Source organism: Somniosus microcephalus, chromosome 1 (genome assembly GCF_052327205.1).
Source record: "Somniosus microcephalus isolate GS21.2 chromosome 1, FLI_Smic_1.0, whole genome shotgun sequence".
NCBI lineage: Eukaryota > Metazoa > Chordata > Chondrichthyes > Squaliformes > Somniosidae > Somniosus > Somniosus microcephalus.
Genome location: NC_140987.1, coordinates 322,902,557 through 322,913,697, shown reverse-complemented (window position 1 = coordinate 322,913,697; position 11,141 = coordinate 322,902,557). Strand labels below are relative to the sequence as shown.

At 47.0% G+C, this 11,141-nt stretch overlaps 1 protein-coding gene across 1 annotated transcript; it reads right to left on the bottom strand.

The window, feature by feature from the left end:
* Positions 1 to 492: 492 nt before the first annotated feature.
* On the bottom strand, positions 493 to 6,689 carry LOC147124890 (interferon-gamma-inducible GTPase 10-like). The gene is made up of 2 exons (XM_085994284.1): positions 6,527 to 6,689; positions 493 to 2,400 (listed from the first exon to the last, which is right to left on the bottom strand). Exon 2 carries the CDS (start codon positions 2,391 to 2,393, stop codon positions 1,209 to 1,211), a length of 1,185 nt encoding a protein of 394 aa, XP_085850410.1. The 5' UTR covers positions 2,394 to 2,400; positions 6,527 to 6,689; the 3' UTR covers positions 493 to 1,208.
* Positions 6,690 to 11,141: the final 4,452 nt, after the last annotated feature.

Genomic DNA, 11,141 nt, shown 5'->3' with positions numbered 1-11,141 from the left:
GGGATTGGGGAATGAATGTCAACATACACCCATGGATCCGCATCATTTCTCATATATTAGTGATAGTACAGTTAGTCATGGCTATAGGATGGGGAATAGCAGCATGCACCGCTTGTAAAAGGAAACGGACCAAACAAAGAGCTAAAGCGAGTCGGAAAAAGCTGGAGAACACAAGGTTGCTCTAAACATGATGGGTATGCAGGGCCTCCCGAACCAGCACCTGATCACCGCATGGGGCAGGAGGCACAGCGATGCTTATACATGTGGTTTAACTTGGGCAAGGGCCAAGTACCAAAAGGGGGATTGCAGTGGGGAAAGAGTTAAACTGACATCGCTGGCAGTTTCATTGAAGGTGTAAGGAAGACAGGGACTAACATGAAAGACCACATCCATAAAGATGCGGGCAAAGATAGCTGACCTTTGGAGAGATATAAAACAATTAAATGGAAACAGGATGTCCAGCATTTCAACTGCCTGTAAGAACTTTATTACCTAGATCACATTCCAAGGTATCTTTTAATTAGCATTCAGCAGTTTGAGTGATTGATTGCGGAGGCAGCTTATACATGTTTATATTAAGATTTGTAGCCAATCCGTGAAGGTGCATATGGGCCAAGATCCAATCAGGTGGCAGGAATGAATTTAACATGAGGTGGCCATGCTTATTGTAATGTATAAAAATGTAGTGTTTTCTGTAACAATTTGGAAAGGTCTGGCTAAGACAGAGCAGGCTGTTTCCCCACCGGTGCAATAAAGACAACTTGACTATCGATCTAAAACCTTGTGTCGAGTGTTGGTTTAAAATACTCCACAACACTGTGGAATTCACTTCCAGGATTAATGGTTGGGGCACTAAGTTATGTAGTGACAAGTGGAGCTCATGCCTTTATCCAAGACAGACCTCAGCCCAGTAAATTTGCTCCAAATATTGCTACAATGGTTCAAGCTAAGAGGTGCAGTTATCAGGGAGCAGCAGTAAACAGGAAATAACATCTAAATGCAAGCATCAATAGTTTATCTCCATCTATGTCTACTTTAATAACTTTTACTTATAACAAGTGCCTGGCTATCCGATCAGGCCCACCATTGAAAATGAGTTTGGCATGCCTTTTAATGCAGGTTAATCTGTCACATTCCAGTTCAAACATCACTACAGTCTCTACAAACTCAGGAGTAATGTTGATAGGCGTGACATACAGGAGATCTTGTCAATCTGATCGAAGTGCACTCTTGGCCAGCTGCTGTAAAGCTTCCAAACGGTCTTTTAGTGAATCCCTCAGTAACTTGTAGGTAAACGCAAAGGACGACACTGTCCCAAAGATAGAGAGGGTCAACGGACTGAAGCTGCGGTTGACCCCAGCTATCATGCAGGTGATAATAGGGATACCCAACAGCACCCTGGTAAATACTGGTGGTATCATGCTTGGCAATCGACGATTCATTTCCGTTTTCAGAGCTGAAGTGGGCTTACTGACTTTGCTGGCCAGGCTTTGCAGAGACTTGTCATTGAGTCCCACCTGTTTCTGGAGGTATATCAGACAAGTAACTGTCAACCCAATGCCAGTAATGAAAGAAAACCCTGGCACTGGCACTGCACCCAATGCTCCAGCGAGAACGGCCATCAGCCAGACTCTCCTCTTCAACATCCTTACTTTGGCTTCTATAATTTCCAGCATAATCTTTGGGAGTGAGAGTGAGAAAACATTTGATTTTATACTCGGGAGATTACTGACCAGAGTGGACTTTAAGTCAGGAAAGTCATATTTGTCCAGGTCAAAACTCGAGATCAGAAAAATGGCTGGTGGTGTAACTCCAACACTTTGGAAGTTGCTGACACTGTCCCTGAGGATTGTCCTCCGCCCTTCACTATAGTCGGCACCTTGCATCCTCAGTGCATGGGCATCATTGTCTATTTTGGACCGGACATAGTAGAACTTTTTGCCCTGTTCTTGAACCTTTTTGGCAAGCTCTGCATCATTCTCTCTGAATCGTGACTGGGACACAATGATGAAAAAGTCATAGCTTTCAAATTTCACCTTCTTTAGGTAATTATTTATTTCAAAACCAAAGGAATTTGTTCCTGGAAGATCCCAGAATTGAACATTAGGCAGAGCTCGATAGGGATATCTGGTTGGCTCCATCCCGGTTTCTTCATTCCCAGTTGGAGCAGCTCCCTGATCTTTGCTCCGAAGACCGCTCATAGCATTGATGAAGGTGGATTTCCCTGAGCCCACATCACCCACCACTGCGATGTTGAGCTGCATGTTGTCTAAGTTGTCTGACTTACTCTTTATCTGAAGAATCACTGCTTCCAATTCACCATTGTTATACATAGATTGCAGGTTCCTGCTCTCCTCTGCAGTGAAGAACTTGGAGAGTGTAGACTGGGCCATTTGATCTCTGAAAATAGCATCAATGCACATATGTTACACATGAGCTCAGGAATGTTTGAGAAGTTTCATCTCTTTAGGAGGATGTCATCTGGGCCCATGTTACTGTACGTGGCAAAGTTTAGCAGAAAGGTGGATTGAATAAGTCATTGGACAAGGCTGGTATAAAATGTGTTGGGACTTCCATTTTTACTGTTCCATCTTGCTGCCATGTTAAACTCCACTGGCTAAAGTTAGTCCACCCAAAATAAAGAGCGTTTAGTACTTGTTAAAGGCCAGTCGTGGAAAAACCCAACTCAATTGGGATAATCACACAGACTGAAATCATTGCTCACAGGCGTGTCTGAGAGGAGGTTGTGTGAATGGAGTGAAAGATTAAGGTTGTAGCAGAACACTGGCAGAAGCAGCAGTGATTTTAGGGGGAGACTCTCTCTACCGGCAGCCCCTCACCCATGGACACAACCCACTGCCTGCTTACATGCACTGAAATCAAAGAATTAATTGCCAACAGGTCCGCATCTCTTAATACGGATAGAATGGGGAGTGAAGTTAAAAGTTGTATAAAGATTCATGGAATGAAACATTTATATACTGAACTGAATGAACATGCAGGTGCTGGAGATAAGCAGTGCTATCCGTCTGATACAAGAGTCGCACATTCATTTCTTACAGCAGTGCAGCCAAATTCTTTATTCGCAAATATAATTTAAACAATTTATAATATCAATAAAAGTCAACCGTTGCAGTGTAGCTTTGCATAATAATGATAGAGTAAGAACCATACCAAGCACACCATTCATAGTGTCAGACAACACAGGAGGAGGCCATTCGGTCCATCGTGCCTGTGCCGGCTCTTTGAAAGAGCTGTCCAATTAGTCCCACTCCCCGGCTCTTTCCCCATAACCCTGCAAAGTTTTTCCTTTTCAAGTGTAGATCCAATTCCCTTTTGAAAATGAATATTGAATCTGCTTCCACCGCCCTTTCAGGCAGTGCATTCCAGATCACTTGTTGCATTAAAACATTTCTTCTCATCTCCCCTCTGGTTCTTTTGCTGATTATCTTAAATCTGTGTCCTCTGGTTACTGACTCTCCTACCACTGGAAACAGTTTCTCCCAATCTACTCTATCAAAATCCCTCATCATTTTGAACAAGTCTATTAAATCTCCCCTTAACCTTCTCTGCTCTAAGGAGAATAATCCCAGTCTCCAGTCTCTCCACATAACTGAAGTCCCTCATCCCTGGTACCATTCTATTAAATCTGGTGCATCCTCTAAGGCTCCAAGTTACCATTCTGATAACTACTCTAAGGTGCCCCCTTTTTTTTCAGGGACTGTGAAGCACTGCCTTGAGCTAGCGTGTTCCATGTGGGTTGTGTTCTACAATGAGGCTAGTGACTGTGTGGGCCTCATTGCATCACTGCTTTGCTTCTGTGCCTGGCTGCTTCAAGCATACCATTCATCATGGCTGGAGGACGTAGCCTTGGTCTCAGCAGTCATCTTTCCAGGCTACCTTTACCTTTCCGATGTCAGCCATGGCTCAGTTAGTAGCATTCCCTCCTCTGAGTCATAGTGTTGTGGGTTCAAGTTTCCAGTGGTAGGAGAGTCAGTAACCAGAGGACACAGATTTAAGATAATCAGCAAAAGAACCAGAGTGGAGATGAGAAGAAATGTTTTAATGCAACAAGTTGTTGTGATCTGGAATGCACTGCCTGAAAGGGCAGTGGAAGCAGATTCAATATTCATTGTAGGTAAATAGTACAGCCTCTGGAGCCTCCTCTCTACTGAACCTGAGACCATGGAGGCAGTTCTCCTGTCACTGCCAGATAGCTGTGTCTGGGCAAGCAGAGATGGTTCAATGTCGAATGGTGGGTTTGGACAATCCACACCTGCTGCCATCGGATCTCTCCAGATTCCCTCCTTCCTCCTCCATGAAATCCAATGAGTTTTGTGGTCAGTTGAGTCTCAGACAAACACAGAAACCCATTCCCATGTTTAAAAGTCTCCAAATCAAAAGCACTAAGAAATCTACACCCAGCACAGGGTGCCTGTTTTCTCAATCTGATTGGATGGGGTTCCTCTAAAGGCATCCAAAGACATGCCTTAGTCATTTAAAAACCTCATTTACATATTTAAATAAGTGTCCCAAGCTTCTGTGAAATTGGGCTGTCCCAGCACCTGACTCGCCACGTGAGAAACTCGCTCAGCAACTCGTGGTGCTAAAAGGACCCAATTTACAGCGCTCATCCACTATACGATAGCAAAACACTGCAAATGCTGGAAATCCGAAATAACAACACAAAATGCTGGAAAAACTCAGCAGGCCAGGCAACATCCGTGGAGAGAAAACAGAGTCAACGTTTCGGGTGAAAACTCCTTTGTCAAGACTAAAGAAGCACAGGAAATGAAATGGATTAAGAGGCCAGGCTGGGAGAGAACAAAAGAGAAGAGACATTAAGAGGTATTCAAAACGAGACGAGATGGTGATCGGACTAGCGGAGACAAAAGACGGCTCTAGATTATGTGTGAAGTGCACTGGCAGAATGAGAGACAGCTGCCATGTGAGAGAGAGAAGAAATAAAAAGAAAGGGGGGGGGGGAAATGCCAAAACAAAGGTGTGGATAAAAAATATAAGTAAAAATGTAATAGGGGCCGAGGTTATGATCTGAAATTGTTGAACTCGATATTGAGTCCGGAAGGCTGTAAAGTGCCTAATCGGAAGATGAGGTGCTGTTCCTCGAGTTTACGGTGAGCTTCCGTGGAACAATGCAACGCCCCATTCCCACTCGGACCTCACCGTCCTCGGCCTCCTGCATTGTTCCACGGAAGCTCGCCGTAAACTCGAGGAACAGCACTTCATCTTCCGATTAGGCACTTTACAGCCTTCCGGACTCAATATTGAGTTCAACAATTTCAGATCATATCCTTGGCCCCCATTACATTTTTACTTATATTTTTTATCCACACCTTTGTTTTGGCCTTTCCCCCCCCCTCTTTCTTTTTTTTCTTCTCTTTCCCACATGGCAGCTGTCTCTCATTCTGCCAGCACAGTTCACACCTAATCTAGAGCCGTCTTTTGTCTCCACTAGTCCGATCACCATCTCGTCTCGTTTTGAATACCTCTTAATGTCTCTTCTTCTCTTTTGTTCTCTCCCAGCCTGGCCTCTTAATCCATTTCATTTCCTGTGCTTCTTTAGTCTTGACAAAGGGGCTTTCACCCAAAACGTTGACTCTATTTTCTCTCCACGGATGTCGCCTGGCCTGCTGAGTTTTTCCAGCATTTTCTGTTGTTATTTCGCTCATCCACTATATACAGGTTAGTTGCTACTTTGTTCCTTCAGGCTGCTGGTTAACCTCAGCGTATTTTTTGCCTTCTACACCTGATTTCTGACTTCTGTCGACAAGGTTTTGTGTCTGACTTTCACTGCAGTCACGGGTGGCCTTTCAGGCCTCCATGGCCTCGCCCCTCCCTATCTCTGTAATCTCTTCCAGCCCCACAGTCCCCCAAGATAACTGTGCGCCACTAATTCTGCCCTCTTGAGCATCCCTGATTATAATCGCTCAACCTTTGGTGGCCGTACCTTCTGTTGCCTAGGCCCTAAGCTCTGGAATTCCCTGCCTAAACCTCTTCGCCTCTCTTTCCTCCTTTAAGATGCTCCTCCAAACCTACCTCTTCGACCAAGTTTTTGGTCACCTGCCCTAATTTCTCCTTATGTGGCTTGGTGTCAAATTTGTTGTCTTATAATACACCTGTCAAGCACCTGGGATGTTTTACTACGTTATTTGCTACAACCAGTCCTTGTGGTCGCGAGTTCCACATTCTCACCACTCTCTGGGTAAAGGAAGTTTCTTCTGAATTCCCTATTTGGTTGCTTGGTGACTATTTTATATTGATGGCCTTTAGTTTTGCTCTGCCCCACAAGTAGAAACACTCTCTCTGTATCTACTCTATCAAAACCTTTCATAATTTAAAAAACTCTGTTAGGTCACCCCCCAGCCTTCTCTTTTCAAGAGAAAGGAGCCCCAGCCTGTTCGTCCTTTTCCTGATAGTTATAATCTTGCAGCTCACAGACATTCAACACACAGAGACCTGCAGCGGGTCCTACCAGCAAGACAAGGGTGGAGATGGTGGTACTTACATTGTGTAGTTCCTTCACTGCCTGCAATTTCTGTTTCTCTTCAGGTTCTGGATGTGTTTGAAACACAAACTCCTGAAAATAGGATGTTTTCCTGAGGGTTCGGCAGCTGCAAGAGGCTTCTGTGAAAATGAAACTCAGAAGTGAAACTGAATCTGAAGGATATGTCAAAGGGCGGGCCTTTTATGGGACTGGGGGAGGGGTGTGTAACAAGCGGCAGGAAGTGGAAATTACTCACTGTAGGTGAAGTTAGAGTCAATACAGAGACAGCAACAGACCAGCTCACTGCAAACACTTCACACAACCTTCAACTGGGGCCGAGCTTCAGATATTTTTACTGTAAACAGAATAGGTTCAGCAGTGACTGGAAATTCTGAATTCAGGGTTTGTCTGTTGTAGTTTATCACCCAGTTTGGGGCTACATTGATGGAGATGACAGAGCGGATTAGGCGGTGGTCTGTCCAGCAGTCGTCAGCTCCTGTCATGGCGCAGGTGATGCAGACGTCCTTGCGGTCACTCGCTTGGATGATGACGTAGTCCAGCAAATGCCAGTGCTTGGAGCGAGGGTGCTGCCATGAAGCCTTGTACTTGTCTTTCTGACGGAACAAGGTGTTGGTTATGACAAGGCCATGTTAAGCATTTCGACAGGAGGAGTTGGCTTTCCCTACCCCCACTCTGCCGATCACACATCCCCAGAGGTCTGTGTCCTTTCCAACTCTGGCGTTAAAGTCTCCAAGGAGGATCAGCTTGTCGCCCGTTGGGACTTGGAACAGGGATTGTTTGAGGCTGGAGTAGAATTCCTCTTTGGCCTCGTCTGTGGCTTCCAGTGTTGGGGCATACACATTGATGACCGTAGCGCACTGGTTCCGGGCTAGGGTGAGCCGAAGAGTCATGAGGCACTCGTTTATACCGCTAGGAGAGTCTCTGAGATGCCCAACTAGTTAATTTTTTATGGTGAAACCTACCCCATGGAGGCAGCATTCTTCTTCAGGTTTGCCTTTCCAGAAGAAGGTGTAGCCACCTTGAGCTGGCCTTCTCCTGCCCGCCAGGTCTCACTTAGGGCAGTGATGTCAATGTCGAAATGTCTGAGCTCCTGGGCAACGATAAGAACAGATGGTGAGTGGAGAAAGCGCAGGAGATCCAGCAGCTAGCCGACAACCACGATGTACGTGGATTCTTTAGCGCAGTCAAAACCATCTAAGGCCCAAGAACCCAAGGTCCTACCCCACTGCGGGCCAAGAACGGAGAGGTACTCATATAGGACAGAGAGGCAGTCAGTGCCCACTGGAAGGAGCACCTCAAAGTTCTCCTTAACTGAGAATCTGTCTTCGACATGAGTGTCCCCAACTCCATCCTGCAGCATGCTACCCGCCACCATCTCAGCACAACACCAGCCCGGCATGAGGTTGAAAAGGCCATCCGACAACTGAAAAACAACAAGGCCTCAGGAGCAGATGGAATCCCTGCCAAGGCACTAAAACATGGCGGAGAAGCACTACTGGTGCGAATTCATGAACTCATTTCTCTTATCTGGAAGGAGGAGAGCATACCAGGGGATCTCAGAGTTGCTATAATTATGACCATCTTCAAGAAAGAAACAGAGGAGTTTCCCTGCTGTCTGTCACAGGGAAAGTCATCGCAAGAATCCTCCTCAGTCGCCTTCTCCCAGTGGCCAAAGAGCTCCTCCCAGAGTCGCAATGTGGATTCCGCCCACTAAGGGGCACAATGGGCATGACCTTCACCGTACGTCAATTACAAGAAATATGCAGGGAACAGCACCAACCACGGTACTTGGCCTTCTTTGATCTCACAAAGGCCTTCGACACTGTCAACCATGAGGGATTATGAGGGATTATGGAGTGTTCTCCTCAAATTTGGCTGCCCTCAAAAGTTTATCACCATCCTCCACCTGCTTCACGACGACATGCAAGCCGTGACCTTGACCAACGGTTCCGCCACAGACCCAATTCACGTATGGACCGGGGTCAAGCAAGGCTGTGTCATCGCACGAATGCTCTTCTCGATCTTTCTTGCTGCAATGCTCCATCTCACCCTCAGTAAGCTCCCCGTTGGAGTGGAGCTAATTTACAGAACAAACAGGAAACTGTTCAACCTCCGTCGCCTCCAGTCCAGATCCAAGGTCATCCCAGCCTGTGTTGTCGAAATCCAGTATGCAGACGACGCTTGCGTCTGCACTCACTCGGTGGTCGAACTCCAAACCATCGTCAACACCTTCACCGAAGCGTACAAGAGCACGGGCTTTGCACTAAACATCCGTAAGGCAAAGGTCCACTACCAACCTGCCCCCACCACACAGTACTGCCCCCCGATTATCAAAATCCATGACAAGGCCTTGGACAACGTGGACCACTTTCCATACCTCGGGAGCCTACTGTCAACAAGGGCAGACGTCGATGACAAAGTCCAACACCGCCTTCAGTGTGCCAGTGCAGCCTTCAGTTGCCTGAGGAAGAGAGTGTTTGAAGACCAGGACCTCAAACTGGGAATAAGCTCATGGTCTACAGAGCAGCAGCAATACCCGCCCTGCTGTATGCCTCAGCGACATGGACCATGTACAGCAGGCACCTCAAAGCACTGGAGAGGTACCAGTAATGCTGCATCCGCAAGATCCTGCAAATCCATTTGCAGGATAGGCGCACCAACGTCAGTGTTCTCGCTCAGGCCAACATCCCCAGCAGCAAAGCTTTGACCACGCTCGGTCAGCTCCGATGGACGGGTCACATCGTCCGCATGCCCGATACAAGAATCCCAAAGCAAACGCTCTACTCGGAGCTCCGACACAGCAAGAGAGCCCCAGGTGGGCAGAGGAAACGCTTCAAGGACACCCTCAAAGCCTCCTTGAAAAAGTGCAACATCCTCACTGACACCTGGGAATCCCTGGCCCAAGACCACACAAAGTGGAAGAGAAGCATCGGGGAAGGCGCTGAACACCTCGAGTCTCTTCGCCGGGAGCAAACGGAACCCAAGTGCAAGCAGTGCAAAGAGCATACGTCAACCCAAGCACCCCACCCATCCGCCCCTTCAACCACCGTCTGCCCAACCTGTGGCAGAGACTGTAGGTCCTGCATTGGACTCATCAGTCACCTGTGAACTCATTTTTTAACGTGGAAGCAAGTCATCCTCGGTTCCAAGGGACTGCCTAAGACCCAGTCAACAGGCCATTCAGTGAATTGGGCTGTTTCAGAACCTTCTGATCTGGTTCATAGCCTCAGAACTATAGTCAGCCTGGGTCCAGTGGTCGCAATCTCGCATTATGCTACGAAACACCAGACTGGCTGAGTATCACTGCTGCCTCCAGACCAACTGCTCACTGGTAAAAATTCAGCCACAGCTTGTTCCCAGAGAAGTGGCCAGACTCTATGATCATTAGGAGATGCTGGGCTGTCTCCAGCAGACCCTGTTTTAAATGTTACCGTGGCTGCAGTACCAATAACCTGCACCTGGTGGTGGTATCCAGCTATTAGAAATGATTTGCCAGCGGGCCCCATTACTGAAGTTTCATCAGAACATGAGGAACAGGAAGAGGCCATTTAGCTCCTCTGGCCTGCTCCACCATTCAGTTAGATCTTGGAGAGGAAGGCCACATCCGCAACCCCATTTAAGTGCAGTGGGACAGGATCAGTCAGCTGGGTCGGGGGAAATTCTGTTGACCATATTTTTGGGTGGGTTTTGGTGGAGTGTCTCTCTGCCTCATTTTCCTTTTCAGAACATCTCATGCTGCACAAGTTTTGCCATGAAAAGTCCAGGCCAAAGCAGAGGTCAAAACAAGAGAGAAAAAAAACAACTTTTATTTGTATAGCACCTTTAATATAGTAAAAGGGCCCAAGGTGCTTCATTGGAGTAATCAAATTAAATTAAATTAATTAAATCAAACAAAATTTAACACCGAGTCATATAAGGAGAAATTAGGGCAGATGACCATAAAGCTTGGTCAAAGAGGTACGTTTTAAGGAGCATCTTAAAGGAGGAGAGAAAGGTAGAGAGGGGGAGAGGTTTAGGCAGGGAATTCCAGAGCTTAGGGCCTCGGTAGCTGAAGGCACGGCCACCAATGGTGCAGTGATTAAAATAGGGGATGCGCAAGAGGTCAGAATAAGGGGAGAGCAGATATCTCAGAGTTGTGGGGCTGGAGAAGGTTACAGAGATAGGGAGGGGTGAGGCCATGGAGGGATTTGAAAACAAGGATGCAAATTTTAAAATGACGCCATTGCTCAAACGGGAGCCAATGTAGGTCAGCGAGCACAGGGGTGATGGGTGAACGGGTCTTGGTGCCAGTTAGGACACGGGCAGCAGAGTTTTGGATGACCTCAAATTTAGGGTAGAGCGTGGGAAACCGGCCAGGAGTGCGTTGGAATAGTCAAGTCTGGAGGTAACAAAGGCATGTATGAGTGTTTCAGCAGCAGATGAGTACAGAAATAGGAAGATAGAGCAGATGAATGCGTGGCTGGAGAGATGGTGTAGGAGGGAGGGCTTTAGATTCCTGAGGAATTAGAACTGTTTCTGGGGGAGGTGGGACCTCCACAAGCCAGACGGGTTGCACCTCAATGGGAACGGGACCAATATCCTCGCGGGGGGATTTGCTAGTGCTGTTGGGGAGGGT